Source organism: Anser cygnoides, chromosome 14 (genome assembly GCF_040182565.1).
Source record: "Anser cygnoides isolate HZ-2024a breed goose chromosome 14, Taihu_goose_T2T_genome, whole genome shotgun sequence".
Lineage (NCBI taxonomy): Eukaryota > Metazoa > Chordata > Aves > Anseriformes > Anatidae > Anser > Anser cygnoides.
In genome coordinates, this window is record NC_089886.1 from 4,693,646 (window position 1) to 4,721,444 (window position 27,799).

The 27,799-nt window shown below is 43.7% G+C and overlaps 2 protein-coding genes and 1 long non-coding RNA gene across 9 annotated transcripts in view; 2 read left to right on the forward strand and 1 right to left on the reverse strand.

Moving 5' to 3' along the window:
• MYOT (myotilin) overlaps positions 1 to 12,959 on the forward strand; it is a 31,110-nt gene extending 18,151 nt beyond the window's left edge. Inside the window, exons 1-10 of one of the 5 annotated variants that reach the window (XM_013175890.3) lie at positions 295 to 848; positions 2,324 to 2,923; positions 5,024 to 5,174; positions 6,611 to 6,709; positions 8,548 to 8,597; positions 9,154 to 9,286; positions 10,447 to 10,654; positions 11,119 to 11,284; positions 11,812 to 11,945; positions 12,372 to 12,959. In XM_013175890.3, coding sequence (XP_013031344.2) covers positions 2,490 to 2,923; positions 5,024 to 5,174; positions 6,611 to 6,709; positions 8,548 to 8,597; positions 9,154 to 9,286; positions 10,447 to 10,654; positions 11,119 to 11,284; positions 11,812 to 11,945; positions 12,372 to 12,544 — 1,548 coding nt within the window. In that variant the 5' untranslated portion in view covers positions 295 to 848; positions 2,324 to 2,489 and the 3' untranslated portion in view covers positions 12,545 to 12,959. Of the gene's footprint in view, positions 1 to 294; positions 849 to 2,062; positions 2,087 to 2,323; positions 2,924 to 5,023; positions 5,175 to 6,610; positions 6,710 to 8,547; positions 8,598 to 9,153; positions 9,287 to 10,446; positions 10,655 to 11,118; positions 11,285 to 11,811; positions 11,946 to 12,371 lie in introns of those variants that run through there. The other 4 variants (XM_067005471.1, XM_067005472.1, XM_067005473.1 and 1 more) reach the window with 4 other exon arrangements.
• On the reverse strand, positions 12,280 to 13,775 carry LOC136791901 (uncharacterized). Its single transcript, XR_010834948.1, has 2 exons — positions 13,636 to 13,775; positions 12,280 to 13,128 (listed from the first exon to the last, which is right to left on the reverse strand). It is a non-coding gene; the product is annotated as an uncharacterized lncRNA (long non-coding RNA).
• A 127-nt stretch (positions 13,776 to 13,902) lies between these two features.
• Positions 13,903 to 27,719, forward strand: PKD2L2 (polycystin 2 like 2, transient receptor potential cation channel). 3 transcript variants are annotated; one of them, XM_048057258.2, is made up of 14 exons: positions 13,903 to 14,031; positions 14,143 to 14,244; positions 14,544 to 14,677; positions 15,874 to 16,130; positions 16,971 to 17,192; positions 17,863 to 18,091; positions 18,592 to 18,762; positions 20,296 to 20,477; positions 21,772 to 21,889; positions 22,653 to 22,754; positions 24,106 to 24,179; positions 24,278 to 24,347; positions 25,151 to 25,257; positions 25,738 to 27,719. In XM_048057258.2, exons 1-14 carry the CDS (start codon positions 13,995 to 13,997, stop codon positions 25,853 to 25,855), a joined length of 1,923 nt encoding a protein of 640 aa, XP_047913215.1. In that variant the 5' UTR covers positions 13,903 to 13,994; the 3' UTR covers positions 25,856 to 27,719. The 3 variants fall into 3 exon arrangements, with proteins under 3 accessions (XP_047913215.1, XP_047913217.1, XP_047913216.1); XM_048057260.2 differs by having other exon boundaries at positions 16,051 to 16,130; XM_048057259.2 differs by lacking the exon at positions 25,738 to 27,719 and adding an exon at positions 25,351 to 25,731.
• The last annotated feature ends 80 nt before the right edge of the window (positions 27,720 to 27,799 follow it).

Genomic DNA, 27,799 nt, shown 5'->3' on the forward strand with positions numbered 1-27,799 from the left:
GCACCTGCAGAACTTCTTCAGTTCTTTGCTTTCTCTTGCTTAGTCCCAGGATGTCGCAGGGAGCAAGGCTGACCCTCAGCAGTTTGATCGGTGGGGAGAGCCGGGAGCTCTATGCCCGCTGCTGCTGCCAGCCTGGGCAACCCTGGAAAACCACAGACTTCACAAACAAAGAAAGCCTCAGCTGCCGACTGCGTGGAGTGAGATCAAACAAATACCTGGGCTCTGGGAACACCCACGGCTGCTCCAAGTTGTGGCCCCAACAGCGAAGCCACTCATCCCACAGTGGCCATGCAGGGCTGAGCCCCAGGGAACCATCCCAGCACCGCTCCTTTAGCAGGGCCCTGTCTCACCTCCCCAAGTGAGCGGGGTCTGGGCCTCGCTCCTGGAGGGGCTCAGCTCCTCCGTGAGCCTCGGAGGCCCAGCCTGGTGGTGGGGCATGGACACAAGGACTTGGGGATGCTAAGGCACAGGGATGCAAGGGCACAGAGATACAAGGGGATATGGCACGGGCACAGGACACGGTGATGCAAGGGCACGGTGCCGCCATGTGGGCAGGTTTTACCGTTGCCCACACTACGTGATTTGCTGACCACAGGCACCTGCCAAAAAATGAGGCTCTGGCCCTTAAATGAAGTGCCCCCGAGAGAGCTGGGCTGGTAGAGACTCTTATTCTGACACTGGTGTAGCAGGAGGACAGGCAGGTCCAGCGGTGTCATTTGTTGGCAGCACATTAAAGTCTCTGGTCTTATAATGCTACGCAGAGGGCTACTATGACAGTCTGTGTCAGTGAATGACGGCCCCTTCCCAAAATACTGGTTAAAGCCCAGGTGACAACTTCCAGGCTGTAGGTAAGATTTTTTTTTTTCTTCCATCATTTTTTTTATTTCAAATCTGCTAGTGAGCTGGCATGAAAAATTGCAATGCGACGGCTGATGCTGAGATAAAAATGTACCTTTAAGGTACTGTGGGTGCAGAGAAGGGAAAAATGTTCGTTTTTTAAAGAAAGCAAAGGGTTTCTTACTGCTCTTTGTTTTCATCCGGTAAAGTCAAAAGTTTACTGTTTGTTTTCCAAATCAAGGTGGAATGATTTGAGGGCAATGTAACTTATCCCTTGCTGTGATGGGTGGATCCGTGCATCGTGGGGCAGTGTTCATTTAGTACCTTATTTTACTGCGGTATTTTAGAAAAGAAAGTAAAGGTCACTTGCTGTACATAGCCTGTAGATGAAATGAATGAACCTGTACACAGGCAGTGATATCAAAGTGGTACAAAAACAAGATTCAACAAGTTTTTTGCACTAGTGAATGAGAACGTAGTTTGGATATGCTCCAAAAACTTCAGCTGGCTTCAAATTCCAAGAACACGACAAGGGGAAAACCAGGGAATTTTTACTATAAAACCTGTTTACTTACTGTTAATTTACAACTAATATTCATAACTACTTTTAGGAAATGAAAGCTTTAAATCCTCATAAAACAAGAGCAACGTCTTCAGCTGATCTCCCCCCAAGGAATTTCTGACCCCGTGGATCCCTTCTTTGGGCTCTCCAACGAGAGGAACACAATATACTGTGTATATATAGCAGCAAAACAGCTGATCTCAGTGGGGCAAGATTACAATTTTTTCCAGCACATGTAACTGTGTGGATTTACATTCTCATTTTTTATTAGTAGCTTTTCATTTATTTGGGGTGGGGGAAGGCTGGTACTTATTTATCCTGGAGCTGAAGTTAGTTGTCAGTCTCAACAAACTTAGTAAGTTTGCTTAAATGAAACATTCCCCTTCTGTAAATTGATGGGATACCAGGTTTAGATATCAATGACTTCCAAAATAAATGAAGGACCTCTAAGCTGCTTGGCGGGCCCTACTTTATCCTGGGGCTATGTCATTCTGGCAGTTATTAGCCACTACAGCAAATCTCAGGAAATCTCTTTGAACAGAAAAACACCGTCCTCGGCATTCCAATCCCAAATCTCAGTTTGATATAAAAAGATCTGAATTCAAAAATTTGGTGGTGGGTTGTTGCAATAAGCCAATTGCTATTTCTTTCAGAAATTACTGGGCTCTTGCAGATAAGATAGCCATGGTGAGCACTGCAGCTGGCTCTGATGGAGTGCGTGACTTGTTCTTTTAACCTGAAACGTTTGTATAGTTTTGAAATAGCTCTAATCAATCCTAAATCGTCTTATTTTAAGCTTAAGCTTTAACTGTCAACTGCCTGAACATAGTATTCTTTGGACTGCTAATGACTGCTCACAACACAGTGTTTTTGCAAGTTAAATTGTGATGTACAATTTACTTTATCTGTATTGTCTTCCTTAAGGGAAAATCCACACCAAGAAAGCCTCTATTCTGCAAGGCCAGGGTTCCATTCTATCCAGGAGCCCAGCCAAGAAAGCTTTCGTGGCCTACCAGCTAGTTTTTACCCGTCACCTATCCAAAGCCAGTTATCACCAACAAAAACCCAGGACAGTCGTGAAACTTCTCCTATGAGTGTCCATAATTTCCCATCCGTTTCCTCTATGTGCCAACCAACCATGTTTAACTACGAACGTCCAAAACACTTTATCCAGTCTAAGAATGTGTGTCAAGGGCAACAGCAGCCTCCGGGACCTGCAACCTCTACAGAGCCGAGCAGACAAATCAAACAGTCCTCCATTCTAATACAGCCTCGTAACCCTAGTGGGCAGAAATTCTCTTCCTCGTCATCGCTGAGCTCTTCAATCACGCTCTCCTCGCCTTCCTGTAGTGCCCCTAAGGAATCCACATATCCCATCACGCCCGCGTCTGCGCAGTCTCCTGCTAGCTCATCATCCGGGCAACGGCTTATATCCATGCCTAACCAACCCCCCGCAGCATTCCTGTGCTCAGTGCTACCCTCGCAGCCTGATTATAACAGCCAAACTCCTCCCGGGGAACCTCAGTAAGTATACACAGGCTGCTAACTTCCCCTCGCTTTAATCGGGCCTGGCCTGGCCTCTCCTGCGCACTGACCAACCCGACCCCAACCCGGCCAGCTTGGCCGAAGCCAATGGTCCAGCTCCCATTGACTTCTGATGCGCGAGGCAGGGCTTTGCATGCGTGAAGTGAGGCGGGTTAGGAGGCTGAGTGCTTGCCCTTGGTGTCTCTGTGGGGAAGACAGGTATAAATGAGGAATTGAACTGCCCAGCAGTCACGCCACTGGCTGTTGCACACGTTTGTCGGGCTCAGTTTGAACGGTTTAGTGTGATTTGATGGGAATCACTTGTTTAACGGTACCCAGAACAGAAGATAGTCGGCCATCTCAAATGAACTTCTCTCAACAAACATGCCCTGTGAACAGCGAGGAAGGCAGCAGTATGTTTCACATACTGCTGTTTCACAACGTTAAGATTCCTAGTAAGTCTCAGCAGAATTTTCAGGCTCTACATCATGATGGGACTCTACACTTCCCTACAATACAGTTTTCATTAATCATACGTACTAGCAGAAAGGCAGCCGCTTCAAAATTTTACCCCTTAGGACCAAAGACCAAATTCTTTCCTGAATAAGTATTATATCATTTTGCCTTTGGGCTGCAATCCAAATACCTCCCAAGGTCAGTGAGATCTCAAAGGGAGCTGGGTCTTGCCTTCTCACCAACTTGTACTCCTGCCAATATTAGCTGGAGGTCCCAGGGAAAGTCAGTGCCGAATATCCAGCGGAGGGTATTAGAAAGGTGATAGGGGCAGGGGGCTCATGCTGACCTGGGTATAAATACAGGTTTAAGTGTCAGTTTGTATTCAGGAAACCTGAACGTTTCTGGGTTGGGTTTTTTTTTTTTTTTGGGGGGGGTGTTTTTTGGAGCACAGCACTGTGGGAAGGTAAGACCAAGCGGGGTAGCTGGGACACTGAGAAGAGCTTTTTAAAAGTCCTGCAGGAGTCCGGGTGGGTTAGGTATGCATCTGGAGTAACTGCTGGGATTTGTGTCTGTGGGGGAGGTTGTTTGTTTTCATAGCAAAGGGCTTTGGTACCTCACTATGCCTTTCACATAAGCTGCTCCAAAGAACTAAACGCAGCATCCTGTGAGTTGAGAAATTATTTTCCTAATTATACAGACGGGTAAATGGGGCATGAGACTTTATTAATCTGTTGGGCAATTTATTAAGTTATAACTTGGGCAAGCTATTAAGTCCAAGTAGTTCTGGAACACACATGAGAATTATAACTCTTCTGCCCTATTGTAATCAGGGGACCAAAATCCTAAGTGACCAAGGCAAGCGGATTTAGATACAAATAACTATGAGGCCCTACTGTGTTTAAGGAACGGGGTTAGATCCTGTCAGCACAGAATGCTGTGACCTCTTGTAGACCTTCACAACCTGGTGAGGGATGCTCCTCTTTTCCTAGCACCTTTCGGAATCAAGTCTACTATCTAACTTGCTGCCAGAGCCAAGACTTGATCATCTCTTGACTATGGATTACAGGAGCAGGCTATGTGGGGATTGTAGCATGGCACCTAAAGACCCCTGTGGGATAAGCTTAGTTATTGAACATCTGAACAGAAATACCTTCTGGGGCCCTGAAGAAGAAGATAGTAAATCATTTGTCCACACATAATGAACTAGTTTGTGACCCTGCTGTGGATTTGCAGCACCAAGAGCCTTTTTAGCAATTGAAATTGCACAGGAGTGCAGTTCTCAAGGGAGAACCTGCTCCTGGAGAGACCCTCCAAGCTCAGTGGAGTTCTCAAAACACTGCTAGCCTGGCTGCATGCATTCAAACCAGGACAGAGGCCACTGCAAGATTTAGGAATGCTGAATGATGACCCACAGCAAGCGACTGTGACAGTTCTGTGGGATGACACTGAATGACTTGATTAGACAATGATGCTTCCCCCTAAGTTTTTCGTCCTCAGTCATGCCACCTAGCCTATCTATCTCCCAAACTCTTTACAGGTTCCTTTGAACCACAGTTTCTAGCTAGCAGATTGACATTTGTGTCTATAGTGAACAGTCAAGCAAGCCTACAGGAATAACTTTGTTTCCTCTTCCTGCATGAGTAGTTACTCAAAGCCAATGTATAACAAACAAGCTAGCATCAACTCTATGCAGAAGACGTCCGACCAAGAAATTCGAGGAACAAAAGAGGCCCTCATCCAGGACTTGGAAAAGAAACTCCGGTGCAAAGACAACCTCCTCCAGAATGGCAACCAGGTAAGGGAAAGCTGCTGACTAAAGAACCAGTTTGCTCTGCCCAGGTTTCACTCTGCATTCCAATCCCGGAGTTAATAAGCTACCCAAATCATTAGAAACTTGGAGAAATACCGATACTTAAAAGCTTACTCTAGAGAGTATCACCACGTGGTAAACCTCTTTGATTTCTTTTTATACAAACCATAACCAATCAAAGAAAATGTGTGACCTTTTATGATAAAGTCTGTGAGCTATAAGAGGGTCTTAGACTCAGTGCCTATCTATTCATTCTGTGAAGGGACAAAATATAATCCTCTTGATCAAGAAATCGAAACCTTGGAGACAAAAATTGCTTACCAGTTGGGAAGCACATTGCAACAAGCTCGAGTAAGCAGGTCTTTAATGCAAGTTGCAACCTTCCTGCTGGTTGGAGGCAACTAGTAAAATCCCAGTGTTTATAGTTCCCATCTTCTTTTCCCTGAAATAGAAATGAGTTTTGCCATTACTATCAGTGGAAAAATACTTGTATCACATACATATATATATATATATATATATATATATATAGTCTTAAACATTGAAGGAAAAATAATGTCAGGTCAAATATGAGTTAATGTGTCCCTAACAGGAATGTCCTATCTGCTGTAAGAAAGTTTGCTATTGCAAGCCAGCCTTTCTTCCCATAGGAAGCCAGGCTAAAAATAAGGCTTATGCAATCACCACTGTGTGTCCTCCTCCCCTTGTCCTCCAACAACGTCTGAACCAACTGGCCACTCTCAGCCACACTTAATCTCAGCAGTAGTGATCTCAGGGATATTATGCTCTCACAGGTTTTGCAAAAGGTCTTGCTCTCTTCTAAGGAAAAGTCCCCCAAGCCTTCTCAAATTGTTATCTACACAGGAGTAATCACATATATATACTGTACATGAGATAAACTTAGTCAGTTTGTCCTCACCTCATAAATCCAAACCCAAGATAAACTCTTGGGAAGCCAAGTTTCAGGTGTTTTGGTGCTTGTAGGAATAACACATGGGAGTAGGGGACAGTAGCATCTAGCCTCTAGCTGCTGAAGTAAATCCACAGCTGAATGACTTGGGAAGTTTTCCCAGTGCTAACAGAAGGGTACCCTGGGACTTACTCTGGCTTCCGAGATAATGCCATCAGTTACCCATAAATAATCCCAGCGCGGAAAAAAAAGAGGCGTGGAAGGCCACAGATGGCATTAGAGAGGCTTTGATGAACAGGCAGTTTAATCTTTTATGCATTTCAGTGCTGTATATATTGAGGCTGACTTCAGTAAGCATCACGGACTGCAAACCTGCTGGAACAGAAGTAGAGTTTCTATTCAGCCACTGCTTTCACTGACAACACTTTGTGGCATATTAATGCGTTCTTACAAGATGAACTGAAATAGTAAATGGACTTATGACAAGAATTCCACTCTGCTCTGCTTTTAGCGATTAACTTATGAAGAAAGAATGGCTCGCAGGCTGCTAGGACCAGAAAACGCTGCATCTGTGTTGGAAGCACAAAGCGAAGACATGCAGAACGCGCAGGTAAACGGGGCCTCTCTCTAGAGCAGTAATTTCCTGGTGGCGGTGCTGTGAACTGCTTATACTTAAAGAGGATGGATGGAGAGAGGGTGTTTTCTTGGCACCAGTGCAGGAGAGGGAAGGGAAGAGCTTTTGCTAGCAGATCTCTGTATAGTTGGGATTTGGGTTTGGGGGAGATGATGGTGGAGGGGGGGGCAGTTTAAGCACCGAATGCTGGCAGTACTTACACCATCCCCTTGCTGGGCCTGATCTGTAGGAATGACCTCTCTAGGGAGGAATTGCAACAGCTGCTACCCAGCACATTGCACTCTGCCTGTGACAGGCAGGGAGAAGCACAGCGAGGGATCCAGGTACCCACTCTAATAGCCTGAGTTCTGCCTTGGCAAGGACAGCAAGATTTACACCTGTCACTGTTTGGAGTCAGTGACATTGACTACAGGAGGTCAGGGCTGGGGGGTGGAATTGGTGGGGTTTTATCCCTTCCAGAAGCTTGCAATTGTTAACAGAAGACAAAGCAGTTATTTTAGCAGCCCACATGCTGATAGCCAAGAGTCTATTACTACTGGCATGTTCAAAAACATTTTAGCTGGGGACTTGCATCATTCATTGGTTATTCAGAACAGGCCAGCTAAAAGCTCTCTCTGGCACTTCTTTGATCAAAGTTACTGGAAATATCTGTGATGTGGCACTGGACACCTGTGCTGCCAAAGAAAACATCCCTCCTGCTGCATGCATGCAGAGAGCCAGCAGGCTGGCATTCATCTTTCCAAATGCAGTTAGCAAAACTCTTCAATGCAAGAGACACTTAAGATCACAGCAAGGGTGGAATACACAGTTTGAGCTATTTCTCCCCAGCAATCACCTGACAAAAGCAGACAAGAAAGGAACATGATGGATGTCAGAGAGGATGGGAGACCTCATTTTATTTTGCATAAAAATGCTCCATATAAAGTGGAAGGAGAAATTGGCTTATGTTTAGATATTATTTTTTTTTTAATTCATTATTGTATTCACTGATTAATTCAGGGAATGAAGCTAAAACTTTGTTTAAAGCTAAACCTTTACTTATGTGATGCTTGCCCTGAACTGAAGGCTGATTCAGTGTTTGAAGTTTAAACCCAGGCTTAAGTGTTCCATAGGAATGGGCCACGGAGTGCAGAACCAAGCACCGTAATGGCAAACACCCCAGAAATGTCCGTGTAGCATTTCCTCTGCCTGATTCCATTGCTAAAATGAGTCACTGGTGATGAACTCTGCTTATATTTTCCAAATATCCAAGCTCCTACCAGGAATCAGTCCTGGGTACTTTAGCAGATTTACTCATGTGATTGTGGAGCTGTCAGTAAGCTTACTTGGTGCTGTGATGTAGAAAGAAAAATATTTTCCAGCCCCGCATGTGTTCTCTGCTACTGGTACCATATTTAAGTGGGCACAATACTATGTTCTTGCCAGTGATTCCACTTCTATTCCTGCTATTGGGAAGGACATTCTGTACTTAGTTCTCATTTTAGATACTGCCAGTAGCACTACTCCCCTCTAACAAAGGTTATTGGCTTGCCAAAGGCCCAGTGTGCCAAACGAAGCTGCTGCACCTATCACCTGTGCAGAGTGACAAGAAGCTGTTCTATTAATAGTACTTGTTGCTAGCACAGCAAAAAGTCTAGCATGAAAAGAGAGCGTGTTAGCATATGATGCAAGTTCCTTTACATCTTAGCCCAACAACTTCTAAGTATTCAGTGTGCTTTAAGGAGCAGTATACTAACTCAAAATGGCTTCTCATTTGGTTTATAGATTAAACTTCCTCTGTAAATTAACTCACCTTTTGTCCTCCTCTTTCCAAGCACCAGAACGCAGAGAACATCAGGCTGCAGGTTCCTACAACACATGTAAGGTAATGCATAAACCTGTGCTGTGCTACTCTTCGAGGCCTTATTTCAAATATTTCTAGACAATGCTAGCATTCCTTTGCTTTTCATTTTTCCTGAAGTAGTAATTACTAAACTCATTTACTTCCTTTCAACTAAAATGCTACCATTAGACGATGGCTGCTGAAGCCTGTGGTGTTAAAGCAGTCAATTCTAAGCATAACACTAAATTTTGAAAGACTTGTATCTAGGGCAAATATGTGTCATGGTCTAGAAAATACTTTTCTAGTCAAAGCAAGGCCCAACAATGTAAATGATAAAACACAGCACGATGAAACACGGCCCACACTGTTCTTGTAAATTCTTTTGGATATTAGGCCAAAGATGAGTTTTGCTATGTTATGCTTCTGTGTTAAACTGAATAACTTCAGCAAGATGAGTGGTTCATCAGTACTCATGCCTTACAGCTGAAAAACAACCAGAACTGCAGTGTTGGGTTCCTAAGCCTCCTGAGTGACTCAGCACTGCAGTGAGATCTGTGCTATGGTAACTTTTATACAACTGCTACTGTCCTCGTTATAGGAGCAGACCATCCTCAAGAGGAGATGAACGTGGACATGATGCAATTCAGGAAAAGTTTTTTCAACCACGTTTTACACAAGTGCCAGAAGATGTCATTATTGAGGAGGGGCGATTCTGCAGGCTCGACTTCAAAGTAATACCAGCTTTTCACTTTCAGTCCCCTTAGCTGTGTGGTGTGTGTGGCATGAATAGCTCTCTGAGCTGCAGTGCCTTTGTGGCTTGATGAGCCAGAGCACTAACAGCAGGTTGCACAGGGTCTCTCCAGGCAGAGTAAAGCTGGTAACAGAAGATGGGTAAATGTGTCAATGTTTTCCCTTGGAAAATGTAAGTGGAATTTAGTTGCATAAGAGTATGGCTAAAGCTAAATGCTGGTAAATATGGACCACCACAGAAGACTCACTAGAGCTCAGTGCAAAGACTGAATATTAAGACCTTGCTTCAAGAAATCTTTTAGAGAAGTGACCTTGTGCTCTCCACTGGGACACCCACTGGCTTCAGTGGAATGGAATCCCACCCAGCACAGCCTATGTAGGAGGGGACTGCCTGCTTTTAATGAGTCTTCTATAAGGCTCATTCAAGTATGCCCTGGCTGGAGCAGGTATATGGCAAGGAAATGTACTAATTACAAACAAATAGAACAGCAGAGTGGCCTGAGACTGCATGGTAACTGTGCCAACCCTAGGGTAAGAAAGAACCTGGCGCTTGCACATATGCAGCTTTACTGCAAATATTGTTTTCTGATTGTGGCATGACTTGTTTTTTTCCCAATTGCATCCAGAAGGACTTCCAATCCCTTGCCTTAAATAGAGTCAGGCAATACCTTAACGTGACCTTTAGCCATTTTGCTGTGATGCGATGGACAGGGATGTTTCTGACTGTGATGGACAACCTAGAGCATGTCTGCAAGATACAGTTTATTTACATACTTTATCAAAATTGTACAAATTTCGGCACTGCTACAGTGCTAGCTGTGAGATTGATTAGATGGGTGAGCTCCCTCCCACCACGAACCCACAATGAACATCTTTGACTTAATCAAACCTATTTTATGGGATGGGAACAACAGGGGTTTGCAGGAACAGCATCCACTGTCTTGCAGCTAGAGCTCATCTCTGCACAGCTCACTCCATGAGCCTTCCTCTCTGCGCAGCACCACATTAATATTCAAAAATTAATTTTTTGTAGTATGACCATGATTCGATCACCCATATACATCAATCTCTATACAGCATTGAAGAGTTTGTATCATCTTAAAGCTTTTTAACCCTTTTGCTGCTTTTCTCCCCTTCACAGGTTAGTGGGCTGCCAACCCCAGATGTGATGTGGTATCAGAACGGAAGGATGGTACATCAAGACCAGTTTCATAAAATGATTGTGTCAGAAAAGGGATTCCACTCATTTATCTTTGAAGCGGTCAAATCATCTGATGCAGGGACATATGAATGTGTGGCTGTCAACCGTGCAGGAGAAGCATCTTTTGCAGTAAAAGTGGAAGTAATTGGTAAGACAAAGAAAACTGATGATTATCAGACACAGAGAACCTCAGTCATCTAATGCCTTCTTCTGTGTGTTTGGGATATTAAAGCAATTACAAAGTAGAGGTAGATCTCCAGATCTTCAGGCTCAAAGTATAACAAACACTTTACCTTTTCCAAGACTATTTTAACATATACATTTGGGATGAAATATTTCTTCAAAACCCTTGTAGTGGGGGATTTAAACTTAGTGTGATATCCAGAATTTGGGAGTTGCTCATCTCTTAGAACTGATGGCAACTCTCCCCCTAAAGTGGGTTGTGGCTGCTACACCCCTATGCATATGGAATGAACTACCTGTAGGCTAAGAAGTTGCTGTAGGGAATGTGCCCTCCTAAATTTAGCATTTTGAAATCTTTAAAAAAAAAAAAAAGCCTAATAATAATGTTCAATACTTACAGTAACTCCTCATCTTTCCTCTTTAATTTAGCAAAAGAACATCACACACCTCCAACTTTCATCTTTAAGCCACAAAGCAAAAAGGTTTTTGAAGGAGATACAGCCAGACTCGAATGCCAGATCTCTGCCATCCCAACACCTCGGATTTACTGGAAAAGAAACAATGAAATGGTACAATATAATACAGACCGAATAAGGTATCCTACTAATGAGTTGGCTATTAGTGTGTTAGGAAAATAATAACCAATGTTTAAGTCAAATTTGAATTAGCTGCTTAATAAAAACAGCAGCTGGGGAGCTAGATATGCCCCTCGTTTATGAGGCATGATGAACCAGCCCATGTGCTAGGCAGGCATGATGCTCAGAGTATTGTTTTGAGGACACAGTGAGAAAATGCTGTGACCAGATAGATGCCACTGGATTCCAACAGCAGTTACACAGCCCAGTGAGAAGCATGGCTATGGCACCAAGAAATGCAGCATTCATCACGCTCTGAGGCTGTGGCAGCTGCAGAAGGGTTGTGGTGCCACCAGAATGCTACCAAGATGTGAATTATTGGCAGCTTGTAATAAAAATGCTGTGTTTATATTTAAATAGTTAGCAGTGCCCTGCAAGAATTGTTGAGGGCTTTCTCAGCTCCTCACATTTAAACAGACTATTATTTCAATGTTTTCTCGCCTTCCCCCTCCAAGCACTCACATGTAAATACCCACATTTTTTTCAGCTTGTTACATGACAATACTGGAAGGATTTGCCTCCTGATTCATAACGCAAACAAGAAAGATGCTGGTTGGTACACGGTGTCTGCTGTCAACGGAGCAGGAGTGGCCACATGCCACGCCAGACTGGAGGTTGCAAGTAAGTACCACTTTGCAGTGCCGTAACCACAACTTGGACAGCCACTTGCACCTGTATTCCAAATGGACCCTGAAGGTTAACCTACCAAAGCTTGGGCTGCTGGAAGGACTTCTTTCCCAGGATAATGAACTACAGAAAAAGTAACTAGCCCAAGAAAATCTCACATTTGTGCAATACTATGTGATGAGTCTTTTGCAAATGGTCTGCATCTGCTGCCTGCCCTGCTAAAGCCTACATTTTGACAGATACCAAGGAGGGTGAATGTCATCCTTCCCATAAATTTCCAGCTTGTCTGTTAAGTTCTTCCTAAGGGTTGGCTGTTCTATGTTGCAGCTTTAAAAAAAAAAAAAAAAACAATTGGGTTGCTATACCCTGGGTCTTTCCAGTCTGGGAAGACACTGAAAGAGGCTTTTTTCTCTCTTCCAGCACATGCAAACAAGCCAGTTCCAGCCCCAAAGCAGTTACGGGTTCGACCAACTTTTAGCAAGTATTTGGCACTTAATGGCAGAGGACTGGACGTGAAACAAGCTTTCTCACCAGAAGGAGAGTTTCAGCGTTTGGCTGAGCAGTCTGGACTGTATGAAAGTGATGAACTTTAACTGGAAATGAAGAGGAAAACTCACACCTATAAGAGACAGTTACTACATAGACGTAGTTAACCGATGGTTGCTCTGATTAGCAAAATACCTATCTACGTACTTCTACTTTGACTCTTGCACATTCTGTTGTTCCCCTTTTACCTGTTAGATTTTATTTATATGGGTTGATGAATATAGCCATTTACTGAGTATTGTATTTTAAGCCTAAGAAAGCAGGGCCATTAGATTTTACAGGTGTAGGTGGTTTTTAGCTCCACCTGTGCTTGGTTACTTGCTAAAGTAGATTGGTTTGTACTGCTTCTCTAATATCACTCTTGATAATATCAGAACTCTGTAATGTCTGATTACTAAAACCAAATAGACTAGAGTGTTTTTATGAGGACTACATAGAGGCAAATAAAACTTTAAATATCCACCATGGCCTATAACTCTTCCTTGATCTGTTAAAATGCAGCTACAGCTGCCTGGCACTGCATCCAGCCCAGCAAAGCCCAATTCTTACCCTGCTGGCTCTGTAGGGGTTCCTCCTCTTCCTTCCTCCTTCCTTGTCTTCTGCCTCCTTAGAGCTACTGCAGCTCTTAGCCCTGAAACACAGCAGTGAGGCATCACCAAGATTTTTCCTTCTTGCATGCCTGATGCAGAAGCTGCGCTATATAATACAGCACTAAGGCTGCCACAACTTCCCTTCTAATAAAGGAGCGACTGGGCCTTACACCTCTGACTCTCAACAAGCCCTTGATTTGACTAACCCAATTTCTATGCTGTTATTCACAGCCATCTTGCTCAAAATACCCCCATAACCTGATTTTGCCAAATTCCAGCAACCTAATCTGAAGGTTTTTCAGCCCTGATCTCTAAAGGCAGATGTGTGAAGACAAATCCAGCCTGAACTCGGCCTGTTGGGGCGCGCAGTACCCCTGCTGCTAGCCAGCTCCCCTCAGAGCACCATAAGGAGTGGACAAAATGAGGTCTCGGCCTCACACCACGCGGCTGTGCTGGTCGATAACCCCATATACCTCAGCTGCCCGGCTCCCACCACCACCCTGCTACTCCACCACCTGGGCTGCCAAAGCAGCAATAGCTGCTGTAACCTGCAATAACTTTGCAGCTCTGAGCTCAGCCAACGCCGCTTTCCACCCGTGGGCTCCTCCGGAAGGCAAAAACGCCTCAGTGCTGAGGGAAGGGCACGGTGCCAGAGCCGGACACCAGCACCCCCAGCCCGCAACCATCGCTCAGCGCCCGTCGCCATGGCCGCAGCCCGCGTTCCTGCCGCTCCGGAGGGGCAGAAGGGAAAAGCCGGGGGGCGGCCGGGCGCTCAGCCCGCAGGCAGCCCCGCCGCCGGGACAAGCGGGGCTCTGCGGGAGCCGGTCCCGGAGCGGGAGACGCCGCCCGTTGCGATTCAAACGAGGGGAGCGAGCGCCGGGAGCGGCCCCGGTCCGGCCCGGCCGCCATGGAGGCGGCGGCGGAGCAGAGGCCGAGCGGCGGCGGTGCGTGAGGCGGCCGCGGGCCCTCAGCGCGGGGCTGCCCGACCGGCGGCTCCGGCCTCTCTGGTTTAAAGCTCAGCTTCTGCCTTAACCTCCCCCTCACCCCCTCGTTAGGTGTCACAGAACCCCGGATAAGCTGCAGCGGAGAACTGGAGCTGAAAACGACCCTGCGGGAGCTGGTTGTCTACCTCATTTTCCTTATCACTCTCTGTCTAGGTAAGTCAGCAGGTGAAGGGGGTGACCGCACCCGCTTACGAGCAATTAATTTGAAGCCTGGCACTGGAGGAGCCGTCCCTCCTCCAGTATGCAAGAGCAGGCGAGGAGAGCGTAGTCATTTAATCCTTACTCCACCTGTCCTTCCAGCCAGAAGCGTTATTTCAGTCAAAATCGCTCCGAGTGTGTTTTCCTAGCACCATGACTGGTGCTGATGATTGAAGAGGGGACAGCGTGCTTAGAAGTTGATGTCAACCTCTTATTTCATCTGTGAGCATCCCCATTTTGCCCTTCCTTCCTAGTGACATTTGGGATGGTGAGCACCAACATGTATTACTTGAACGAAGTGATGTCACGTCTCTTTCTGGAACGGTCTTCTGCTGAAGATCACGGGATTGATTTTGAGAGTATTAGGAACATGGCTGATTTCTGGAAAGTAAGGCTTTCAGTGCAAATATTTTCTTATATATAGCAACCACGTAAAGAAGCTCCTAGTGTTAATACAGAGTAATGGAGTCTCCTGGTCCACCCAAAATCCCTGCACTAGATGTTGCGGCTTCAGTTGAAGAAAGATAACTAACTTCTTAAAATGTAGAAAGTCAGAGTCCAAACTGTAATATTCATACTTCTGATAAACAGTCTGAATAAACAGTTAAGGAAAACAATAGGTTAACTGCAGCATCAAATTCGGAATGTTAGTTTCAACAAAAATATTTGGGGTTTACAGTTATTCTGATTTTCAGCTGTTTAAAAAAAAAAATGTTAAACCATACTTGGTGTGATTTTCACTGGAGTCACCAGGAGAATATGCTGTCTTGGTTCACCTAGTTTGCTATTATATCACATCTTACTGTGGTTATAATTGCAAAACAGGTGTATCTATTTTCACTACTAGATGAAGGACCTCCCAACATTGCCATTACTGCCCAGCTGATATCCAAAGGGAAAGTTTTTCATCCTACCCTTCCTTAAAAACGGAAATGCCTGGCTATAACAATTCATTGGGAATAATTGTACTCCCTCTTATCATCGTGTCTGTTATTGTTAGTCCATAAAACAGTGAGCCCTTGCTATACAGTTGTATGCTGATGTACTAAAGCAGTTGTAATACATGTTCCAAACCGTGGGGGCATGTTGTTTTGCCCTCTGGATAATGTTTTTCTCAAGTTCAGTGCTCTTCATCTGCATCTAAGAAACATACAGAAGAAGAGTTTTCAAAGAGCTTCAAAAACAAATACTTTCTTTAGGTTCAGATGACTAAAAGCCTAGTCAGAAATGCGTATTTCAAAACAGATCTTCAGAGAGTAAGATAATGTTAAAACAACATGCAATATTTTTGTGTTTAAACGTGTTTAAAACTCATTTAATGATACTCCAAACAACTGTATGCCGTAGTTTTCCCCTGAGCAAACCCATTACATATCTCCGATAGAATACAATGTTCACCTATGCACTGCCTCACTTGATAGAGATACTTACATCTTTTCCTTATGAATCCATTCTACTCCCTGTGGAATTCTATCTTAAATTCCCATAAGTAACCTGGGAACCCTGTAAAGATTTGTCTTTTAAAAAGTAGGGTAATAGCGATATTTAAATCTTTTGAATCTTTAATCTCACTTGTATATATAGTTTGCAGAGGGACCCCTCTTGGATGGACTCAGTTGGGACAAATGGTATGGCAACACGACATCAGCCCTCCAGGAAAACACCAGCCATATTTACTATGAGAATTTACTGTTAGGAGTAGCCCAGGTTCGCCAGCTGAAAGTACGCAATAACACCTGTTCCATCTACCCATACTTCCAGAATTTCACAAAAGACTGTTACTCCACGTACCATTATATAGCAGAAGACAAGTCTGACTTTGGTCTAAAGAACGGGTCTGAGTAAGTCATTCTACTTCAGATTTTCTTGTGGCATCTTTTGGTTATATATTTATAAGAGATTTTCAGATCTGAAGTACTTTCAGTTGGAACCAGACAGCAAGCACAAAAATGTTTTTGAAAATCTTACTAAATCCTTAATACCGTTATTCTTCAGTAACTTACAATTGTGCATGCCATGAGCTGAGTTTTTCCCTTGTTTACAGTGAGATAAACCATAGATTTGTTTTTATGCCAATACTTAGACAGGAATTTGGCATGGGAAATTTATAGTGGAGAGACAGGAAGAACTGGAAATGGCGAGCCTAGGTCAGCAAAAGTACATGTTAATGGTTCTATTGCCATTAACATCTCCGGAGAAATGCTCAGTTATATGAAGCCTTAATTTAAATCACATGTTTATAAATTAGAATCATGCTAAAGTGTTGTGGAAACAGAGCCAAAAGGCCTGTTTCACACATTGCATTTAGCATTGATTTAACCCAGCGGGAGAATACGTGAACATGCCACAGTAACAATGAACTACAAAAACCAGAGACATTCTTTTTACCTATGAAAATTTTAAGGTAATTAAACTGTCTAGCCCACATTAGGTGAAATCCAGAATCATAAGCACTTGCTTTTTTGTGAATGTACTTAGTAGATAAAGAAATGGGAATATTTTAAGGTCATAAGTCTCGTGCTTACTTCTTGTAAATAAAAGTATTATTTAAAGGTCTGACTTAAATGGTCAATTGCAGATGCAGTGGAACACAAGAACTAACGAGTATAAAATAAAAAGTGAAAGCTTACTTCAGTACAGTTTTCATAGGCTAAGCTGCTTTCTTTTCCTGTTGCTCATAGATGGAAATATACTTCTGCTCGTTCTTTATCCCCATGGTACTGGGGAGCTGCGGGCTTTTACAGTAGTGGAGGATTTATGTTCACCTTACCAAAATCAAAAGAGGAGAGCAGAGAGAAGTTGGAGTTTCTCAGGCAGAATGGTTGGCTCACTAGAGGAACCAGGGTTGTATTTATTGACTTCTCAACATATAACGCTAACGTAAACCTTTTCTGTATAATCAGGTGAGTTCTTACCTTTACTGTGTGTCAAATCCAATTTACTAAGGCATGATGCTTCCTGAAAGACACAAGGAAAGGCTGTTTGCCTCAGGCATATGCAGTCATGTTTCTCAGGCAGTAGCTGGCAAGACAGTAGTAATTCATTAAAAAAAATGCAGAAATTCAGTTAGATCAGGGAACAGACCTAGTTCCTTCATTTCCAGTTTTTTAAATGGTTGGTGTCTGTACAGCTGGTTGATACTGTCGGTAGGAATAGATTCCATAGCCTTTTGCAAAGTCAAAATCTAGATTATTCGTACTGTTGTCAGCTATTGGTGGGAGGAGGCTCAGGGTGGGGTAAATACGTCCTTCTGAGACACAGTTTCTTTAAAGACTTAACCAAACAGCAGAGTTTGGGTGTTTGTTTAAATAGATCTGTTGTCCTCACCCTTCACTTCCTTGTAATACTGTTTTCATGGGGAAGTGAGCATCACCCTCAAAAGAAGATCTTGCAGATGTAGGAGTCATCCAGTTTTCCTATTTTGCACAAATGTTTGGCCCAACTACAGTCTCAGCTGGGTATAAGTACTGATGTAATAATCAATGTTAGACTAGTAAGGGCTGAGACAATTTAAAGGTAACTGAGATAATTCAAGGGTAATAGTAACTAACACCAGTCCCCAATTTTTTCCAGGTTGGTGGTAGAGTTCCCTGCCACCGGGGGTGCTATCACCTCCTCACGTATCTACTCTGTGAAGCTCCTCAGATACATCTCGTTTTATGATTACTTCTTGGCTTCTTGTGAAATCGCCTTCTGCCTCTTTATCGTTACATTCATAATCCAAGAAATGATAGAAATAAAAAAACTGAAAATGGCATATTTCAGAACTGTCTGGAACTGGCTGGATTTGCTGCTGGTAGCGGTGAGCTGCTCCTCGACTCTTCTGTGCTTGCCAGCATAGGCTAGCACTGGGTAGACACCCATCAAGCCAAAACAGCCTGACCCCATTCCTGCTTAGAGTCACTCACCGAAGAGGCCCATCGTGGCTCAGCACACCTCAACTCTTTCCTAACCTTACCGTCAAGGTGCTGTGGCTCCACGTCCTTTCCACTCTTCATCCACCTTGTTTGTTTTAGCTGTAATCTCGGCACAGCTGGGAAGCACTAGCACACAACTGTTAGCACAGTAAAATGAGAACGTACACAGTATGTTATATAGTACAAATCCACCACTGTCACAGTACAAGTACAAATAAATTGGCCAGTAAGGTCTCGTATGTACAGTTTACAACCAAATATCTAAAAGGTTCTTCAAATCTCATCAAGGGCCTGCTGAAATCAATGCAGTCTTTCCTATGCAAAATAAGTCTGAAGAGAAGGGGGTAGCTGGACTTCAGTTTCACTGTCTTCTGCTTTCCTTCAGGTATCCATCCTTGCCATTGGCTTCAATATCTACCGCACCATGGCAGTGTCCCTGCTAATGGAAAAGCTGCTCTCTGCTGAGAATATTTATCCAGACTTCTATTTCCTTGCTTTCTGGCAAATCCTTTATGACAACATGATTGCCGTCAGTGTCTTCTTTGCTTTTATGAAGGTATTGGCTCTTACTCCCTTTCTTGTACTTGAGAATAGCGTTTCTAAATTTATTATAAACATTCATTTTTACCTTGCTACAAATGAACTGCAAAGGTGGGGCTAGAATGGGGAATTTTGTTTATAAGATTCCAGAAGTGTTTAAAATTATCTCATTCTCATAAACATGGGTCACACAGATTCCAAGCCCATCTAAAAAAAATTGCGCACATAGGCAGCTGTCTCCACTGGAGCAGCTGGGACACAACCATAGCCAAACAGCCTCCTTAAACTCAGTCTTTTCCTAGACTCAGTATTATCCAGGTCACAGCCTGACCTATACAAATGGCATGGCTGTAACAGGTGAAGCTATTCATAGTTTTCATAGCTAGAAACTATGCAAACAGTAGCCGTTTTATAACTGTTTGTGAAACCAAAATGTATCTGAAATTGATTCAGAAATGCCTTTCGGCCAGGACACCTTTAATTTCATTTTTATTTGCAAGTGGATTTGCTGATCTCCAGAGTAGCAAACCTCCCCAAGATTACAGGCTACTTCTATTCCTAACCAGGTGCTCTGGGACCAAACCAATCCTGCATCGTTGCATCCAGTGCCCCTACTACACCAAACCCCAGTGGCCATGACTGAGGCCATCCTTTCACCTGTGCCCAGCACACATCAGTGACTTTAGTTTGGTCAGCCTCTGTGTTCCCAGGGACTGGCTGAAACTTCCCCAAACTTTGCCTGATCTCAGTCTCCTTACAGGCCATCTCTCCAAAGGTATTTATTTGTAAAGCAGCCAGCGCAACGTGGCTGCAGAACAGGAAGGGGAGGTGGTCACATCTGGCAGAAGAGATCGCGCCTTACACTCATGCTCCATACAATTCAAGTTCTTGAACATACTCCACGGGGCTTTCTGGGTTGTGTCATTTGAAAATAACAGGCTTTTGGCCTTCTTCCACCTCCCAGGCCAAGGCTGCATGAAGCGGCTGTTTGGGAGCCCTGGCTGTTAACTGGCTGCGTGGAGTCTTCCTCATTACATCCTTTCTGTACCCCAGTTGCACATTGCCCCGCGTTATCCTCCCGACAAACTCATTACTGTCAATTTGGTAGCACAACTGTGCCTACAATTAACAGCTGCCATTGAACAAGACCTGTGTTCAGGCCTTGTTTCGGGCACAGAGTAATAGAGCTCCTTACCGACTCAGCTCGGCAGGGAATCCTCAGGTGCAGGAGGGTGGCGTGCCTTCAAGTCTCCTTGCCCAGGGTTCCGCTTCTGCCGGAGCTGATTACTCCTATCAGCACCCATCAAAGACCTGGCTACACGCTATCAGCTTTAGCACGTATGCCCTGCAGAATATTCCTTTTCTCCAGAAACACACCCAATCCTTCATACTCCTTATTAACATCTGGTATGCAATTTATTTCCAAGTAAAACTTAACCTATAAATTAGGATTACAGATAACATTCCAGAAGTTCTGTTAAGAAGATGCGAGACATTCTGACACTGCTCCCCTCCCCCCCCCAGTAAAACATGGTCTGTTCTCTTGCAGATATTTAAATATGTGAGCTTTAACAAGACTATGACACAGCTATCCTCCACTTTATCTCGCTGTGCCGGTAACATCTGTGGATTTGCCGTCATGTTCTTCATCATTTTCTTCGCCTACGCACAGTTAGGCTATCTGGTCTTCGGGCCGCAAGTTGAAGACTTTTCTACGTTTCTAAACTGCATGTATGCAATTTTCTGAACTTTTTTAATGCAAAATCCCCAGTTAGTGCAGGTACAAACAGTTTCTGCTAAGCAGAACTTTTAAGAGTACAGGTCTCCAATTCTTAAGCCTATTTTCGTTGAGTAAAACCAATTTTGTTGGCCCTACAAGCTGCTTCCCAAAGCCATCATATGTCCTAAAGAGACAACAAATACACTAAACAGGTCAGAGAAGTGTAAGAAAGAGAAACTCGGGAGCAGTTCACCCAACAGAGACAGGAGACCGTCTCTGCTGTGAGACCGTCTCACAGCTCTCAACCCAAATTTGCAGTGTGTGAGCAGGCCCCTGGGCAGGCAGGCAGGCCTGGCAACAGACTGTCTTGTTTTGCCTCTTTCAAAGCAGGGACTTGAAATTACCCAGCAGATGTGCCACTGGGTATGCGGTACAGTCCCCAGCATGAAAACCACATAAATGCTTCAGAGACCCAAGGGCTCAGAGCACAAGCTGAGCATGTTCAGAAACTGGAATCACAGCTCTTTCAAGAAACCATCCAGCTGCACGGCTGGGAGTCCCTTAATCCCATGCACTGGCTCTGTTGCTTTCTTCCCCCAATTTTTTTCAGCCACTCACCATAGCAACGACATCAGATCAGTTCCAGGTGCCAGCTGGAGCTGATTGCGACAGTCCTTGCACCTTTTGGCAACCTTAACCTGTCACCCAGGGTGCACTGTGTTTCAGCCGACAGCCACATTTCTCAGAGGGAACTTTAGAGGGATATCTTCAATGTACTGGATTGTTTGAAAGCAGCTTTTTCATGTATAATTAAGGCACTTCTAAAGCCATAAAATAGCTCATTCTGGATCCACTCAAATGCAAAACAGTCCTAAGATGCTGCAGTACGGAGGAATAAATAAATAAATGTCTTACCTAAGAATTAAATCCCCTATAGGGGGTCACAGGGGCCTATGCCACTACCTTCTATACTAACAGAAGGGGTCCTAGAACAAAAAGGAAATCTTTTTTTAAAAAATGTAATACCAAGTGGTTTATTCAAAATGAAAGTATTTCCTCATACAAGACATTTTAAAATTCCTTTGCACTTTGAAATTTTCAAGTATATGCTAAATGCCCAATTTATCATTGCAGTGTAATACTGGCTTCCTTTTTGATTGCAGTGACTACAGTAATAGCAAATCAGTCTCAATTAGATCTGATTGATCTTGGGTTTTGTTTGTTTGTTTGTTTAAATAATGCTTAAAATACTTCTCTTTAAGAGAAGCCAGTCAACCTCAGTCTTGTGCTTTTTTTTCCTCCCAGCTTTTCGCAGTTTCGTATTGTGCTGGGAGATTTTAATTTTCAAACCATAGAAGTAAACAGCATCCTTGGACCTATTTACTTCATCTCATTTGTATTCTTTGTGTTCTTCATATTGCTGGTAGGTAAAAACACTCACTTTTGTATAAGCAGTAGAGAAGAACTGCTAGGTTCTGTTGCGTAGCACTCTGAGGCGCGTAGCACTCTGAGGCAGCCTTTTCCACCCAAAGACGACGCTGTGGCCTTTAACAGCAGACTCGCCTCTGCCCATCACTACACCTCGGCAGAAAGACAGTCCGAACTCCTTTGCACGAGTTCCCAGCTAGCAAGGCATTTCACAGCTCTGCCTTCCTCCAAAGAGCCACAAAAGGGGCTTTTGCACCATGGAACGAGGATGTTGCACCTTTCACTATACTGCACCATCAATTTCGTGAGATTTTAATTTCTGAAAACTTCATTGAGAGCTCTTGAAAATTGCATGATTTCAGCCTTGTCCAGTGGGAAGGTTAAAGAGAGACTTTGGTGGCACTCTGTAGTTGCAAGGTTTCTCGATCAGTTGGATTGGTGCTTTCATTAGTTAGTTCTGATTGTAAAACCGTCTGAAAAAGGTGCAATATAATACAAAGAAAACTGTCACTTCCAAGGAACTGGGCCATTTAGCCGATACTAAACATGGGAAATAAGAGATTCCTCTCCCAAAATAGCCCCTAAAACCCCAAGGTTCTCAGAGAATTTAAATGCATGAGAAAGATGCCTGCACGCAGCAAAGCTCCTCCAGTCCCATTAGTTCCATGCCCTAGCATTGAACAGCCCCCAAAACAACAGGACCAGCATAACAAACACGGTTTCCAGAAAAAATACCTAACTGCCTCCTTCCTGTGCAGAACGTGTTTTTGGCTATTATAAACGACACCTATTCAGAAGTCCGAGCAGATTTTGCAGGGATACCCAGTCAAGAAATCCACATCAAAGACCTCATCAGACAGGTAAGTAAATGCTTCTGTAACTACCTCATTTAAATAGATACTAGAGGGGGAATTCTATGCTACATCAGTAGCAAAGAACCTTAAACAGCTGAGCCATAACTATTTAAGAATACCCAATGGTTGATTTTTTACTTTCAGCAAATAATTAACAGATATAACCTTCTATCAAACCCACAGGAGCTCTTAATGATTATTATTGATACAAGTAGCACACAAATCAGGGTGCAAAGAGCCTACCTTTACTTCACCCTTTCAAAAACAGTATTTAAGACCAGCCTGGTTTGTGGTATTCCGTGAGACCAACTTTCTTCAGAGCTTACTGTTGCTGTTCTTCCCAGCCGAGAAACTGATGATCTTCTCTGCATGCAAGTTTAGGGATATTGCCAAGCGTAACTGAGGCAAAGGGGCCCCACACCAAAAGCACTTGTAAGGATGTAAACCTTAACGGAAGAGCAACGAGGCCTGTCTGTACTGGTGTAACTATATGAGAGAAGATGATCAGGGAAAGGGAATTACAACGCTTCTTGAGTCAGGGCAGTCAAATGCAGTCAGTTAAAAGGCACGGAAAACTTTGAAATAAGCTGCTGGGACAGACTGGGAAGACAAATAGAAATACGTACCTTTAAAATCCCACAGTTCAGACCATTTTTATGTGCCAGAAAGGAGCACAAAAGGGCAACAAATCTTGGGAAAATTGAACTTTTCAGTTCAATTTGAAACTGTGACCTCCTTTCCTGCTAAAAAGGCTGCATACAGTTCTGTTGCTGGGACACGTCAGTACCTCCACCTAGAAACCAGCCTTTAACTGGGAAATGCAGCATCACCAGTAAGACTGAAATACACACGGGATGAAAAACCTACCCATTCGGGCCACATTTCTCCAGGCTGGCTGACATTGGTCGCTCTGTAGAGGAAGGCTTGCAGCATCATCTACTTGAAATTTTCCTGTAGGATTTTACACGTTGTGGACACAAATTACTTGGCTTCTACAAAGCATAGCCTTTCATACAGCCAGTCGGGTCAGCAACAGCACAGCTTAGTTTCCTCCACCCAGCCTTATTCCCCTACTAATCCTGGTCTAAGTTAAGATTAAATTATATATACCAGAAAATCAAAACCCTCATTGGATTTGGTTGGATATTACCTTCAAGGATTTCACGACAAATTTGAGATATAACAGGTAAGTTTCCCTGAGCTAAGGGAACCAAGAAAGCAGTAAGGATGGTGGGGTTTCTTTTTGATTGCCAAGGCAATCACACGCGTGTTTTGTTCCTTGTGTCCAAGTCCTTGTATGGAGGTGTCTGGTTAAATACAAGCCAATTAACATGCTCAACATTCTGTCTGTGCTCAGAGTTGCAATAAGACCCTTGTCAAGCTCAAACTGAAGAAACCAGAGATGGGTTCAGGAGATGAGAACCTGAAAAGGTAGGACCTCAACCCAGACTTCAGCATTTACTCCCTTGACCTAGAACAGACCTATTCTCACACAACTTCTGTCTCTTCTTATTTGTGTGAATGAGAAGCAAGGAATTTTCATCCACTAAAAGAAAGGATATTTCCAAGCCTTCCAAAAGAGGCAGCAGTAACGAAAAGGTAGGCTTTATTTTTTCCTGTACTCTTACAAACTGGATGTATATATTTCAAAAGCTGATTAATGCCAGAGGAGTCACAGTTGTCCCCACTGTTACTTACAAAATCTATTTCTCCACAGAAAACTTTTTAACATGATAGGAATAACAAAAGCTAGAGCTGTAAATAAATAAAAACTGCTAGCTATGCCCCAAGCTTTAAATGAAAGCTTGTTTGGGCTCTGTTCAGACAAGGTCATGAAATACAAGAGCAGAGCTGGCAGTAGTTCCAGGTCAGTGTCTTAGCAGTGTTATGAAGTTGTGAGCTGGGCATTTGCCCAAATGTTAAACTAAAACAGATGTATGGAAAAAGACATATTTTAGAGCAGTTTGTCAGGTCATGGGCTGCATTTGCAGCAAGAATCACTGTAGCTTCCACTTGCTTTACAAAAAGGTTTCCAACAGTCCTTGGTAGACCCATATCCGGGGTAAAGCCAGTGCAAGCGCTTCTAAAACATCTTAAAAAGGAAAAAAAAAATCTACAAGAAAGGGGAAGTCCAACAGCTAGCTGTAAACACTACTCCAAATAATGCTTGTGGTCTCTCACTTCTGAAGAGATGTGTATTCTTACATCCTGTCTTTTTCAAAGAGCCAGAAGGAAAATTTCTTTCAGAGAGAGTACATTCTTCTCCCCAAAAATGCATACATCTTTTCCTCCTCATGCATGCCCCCCCGCATAGGTAACACACTGATACGCTAACAGGTACCCAGGTAAACAGTGTTGGCTTTTTCTGATTTTTTTTTAATCCCTCTGGTTTGGAATTTAAGTCGAAGTTACGGAAAGGGAGAAAGCATCATCACAGGATTCCACCTACTGACAACGCTGACTCAGGCGCCGCTTCTCAGAGCTATGTCTCCCCTGCAGAATTTCAGCGGTAAGTGTTTGTGAGAGCCTGTTCTTTGAAGTCTTATTCCCATCCCTAGGCAGTTGCAACAGCCCTGACTTGAATTAGCTAAAACCCTCACAGAGTGGCAACTTGAGAGACACAAGATCAACACAAAGTCAGCGATCTTAAGATACTATTTTAAGTGCTCTTACACTGGCTGACAACAGCTGCCCTCAGAGAGGGAAGAAGATGGAAACAGAAAGGACATTTAGTAGAACAGTTTGTAAGAGCATTAGTCAAGAATGAGGTGGGAAGAGAATTTAAAATACTACCGCTCTTCCAGTACATCTCTTTATGGCCGCCCAGAGAGGGTGGACAAAGACTGTAAGGACTTGTGCTTGTGGTGGGGTATTTCGGGACTTAAGACTCTCTGCAGCCGACACAGTGCAAGTAAGCAAACAGGAAGGTTACAAATACAAGTTCAAGAGGAGCCCATCTCAAGGATTTGTTGCTGTATGTGTGTCCTAGGCTCCTCAAATATACAGCTGAGTTGGAGGAGGAATTAAACAACGCTAATGTAAAACTCAACAGAATTATGAAAAGCATGCAACAGCTGAAGGAATCTTCAGGCAAGACAGAAGAGTAAAATGGCTTAGCTCATCTGGTAACAGAGATGGCTTTATTCTTCATACAGTTGAAATTCAAAGTCAAGAGAGAGCAATTCTTCCCCTGACACCTTTTTATATATCATATTTCTGGATAAAAGATGCAGAAATGTTAATAAAGGTGTATCATTGTTACTTCACAGTCTTATCTGTGAGTTTCAGGTAAGTTCTTCAACCCTGAGAAGAACTCACCACCCTTACCAGCGTTCTGCATAGGAATCCCTACAAATTCCTTAATGCCATTTATTCTCTGCCTCGTGTTGTGAGACACAGACATAAGCTAGCTGCTCTTGTAGCTAAGAGAGGTGATAGTGAGCAATGACATCTTCCTGGGCCCACTTCGTATAATTCAATCTCTAGCTACGTGGCCCAACGTAATCCTCAATTGCCAAGGACAGTCCAGCACTGCTCCTCAGCCCAGACTTCCCTGGACCACTTACATACACTAGTGCACCTGCTGGCAATGTTAATGCTTCTTTCTCAAAAAAAAAAAATCTTGTTCCAGTCACCCACTGTTTCCAGAACAGGTTCGTTTTTCCCCTGAAGGCAAAATTCTTCTTTCAGGAAAAAACAAACACATGAACAACAACAAAACCCTTATCTGGTCCAGGGCTTAATAGCTGGAACCACTAGAGGGCGATTTCCTTTCAACCTGAACTCTCAGAACATTTATTCCTAAATCCATCACTACACATAGCCTCAGAAACAAGGTGTTATGTTCAAGCCAGAAACTGTCTACTCATATGTAGCCGTTAGTATTTGTTCTTTGTTGGGACTTTGCCACAGGAAGAAATAAAACAGAAGGAATAAAATGTGTCCAAACAGCATCTGAGCATGCTGTTAGCACCTGAGGTCATCACTAGGCTTCAACACCCCACCTGCACTACACAGCCTCTGCATGCAGTTCTTCAGCTGTACGTCTCAGCTAGTGCATAACATGCAAAGCCTAACCTCCAAAGTATCCTGAAACTTGTATGAACCCTACAAAGATTTGTAATATTATAAAGACGAACTTACATCTTGCAGAGCAAGCTACTAATCACACTGTGGAGGATCTGTATCACGGGCAAGGGAACAGAGAGCCATTTAAAAGGGACCAGAAAGAGATTACCTGAGCCCAGTAGCACAAGGCAGCAGCCTTGCACTGCCTTCCTTGTTCCCTCAACTTCCTAGTTGTTTTTCCCATTTTACCTGCAATGCTACACATCCACGAGCAGAATCTTCAGTTCTTCTATCACCTGCCAGGCCTTACACTGAAGAAAGGTACGGTTACACAAACTACAAGTCAGTTTGAAATACCTCAATCACCTTTAATACGATTTTACACCAACATACTATGAATAATCCATTTGTCCAGAGGAAAAGCATCCTCTTGGGTTTACAGAAATATATGCACAATTACAGGGTTTGCTGGCCACTGATACTGATTTTAAGGCTAAGAGATAATTACAGATACAAAGGCACAATCAAATACTGCTCGTCAGCTGCAGGTGTATTCAAAAGCAGTGAATTAATTAGCACAGTAATGGCTGAATCAGCTCTCTGCCCTGTCTCCTCCCACAGTTGCTACCATTGGAGTAGACATGAGCGAGACTCACACTTTGCTCCTGCATCATCACACACCAGGCTGGCACCCTAGCAGGAACTGAAGCCCCCATCATACAATCCATCGAGCTGTCAGTTCAGGACCCGATCTGGTCACTCTCCTGCTGTCTCTGCTGAGAGGCACAGGCTTAAGAAGCAAAATAAAACTTAAGCTACTGCAGCTTCATCGAGGGCTGTCTCGGCACCAGAGCTGCCACCAGTTCTGGTGGCTCTGCTGGCAGGCTGTGGAACTCAGCCCTGCCTGAGCAACAATCTGAAACTAAAAAAAAAAAAGAAGAAAAAAATGGGAATGCTAACGAACTCAGCACTTGTTTTTAAGG

Bases quoted from the DNA above. Each gene is read 5' to 3' on its own strand.
- PKD2L2 (XM_048057258.2), top strand. From the start codon at position 13,995: ATGGAGGCGGCGGCGGAGCAGAGGCCGAGCGGCGGCG. The intron at 16,131-16,970 runs GTAAGTCATTCT...TGTTGCTCATAG, and splicing joins GGTCTAAAGAACGGGTCTGA to ATGGAAATATACTTCTGCTC. The intron at 22,755-24,105 runs GTAAGTAAATGC...GTCTGTGCTCAG, and splicing joins TCAAAGACCTCATCAGACAG to AGTTGCAATAAGACCCTTGT.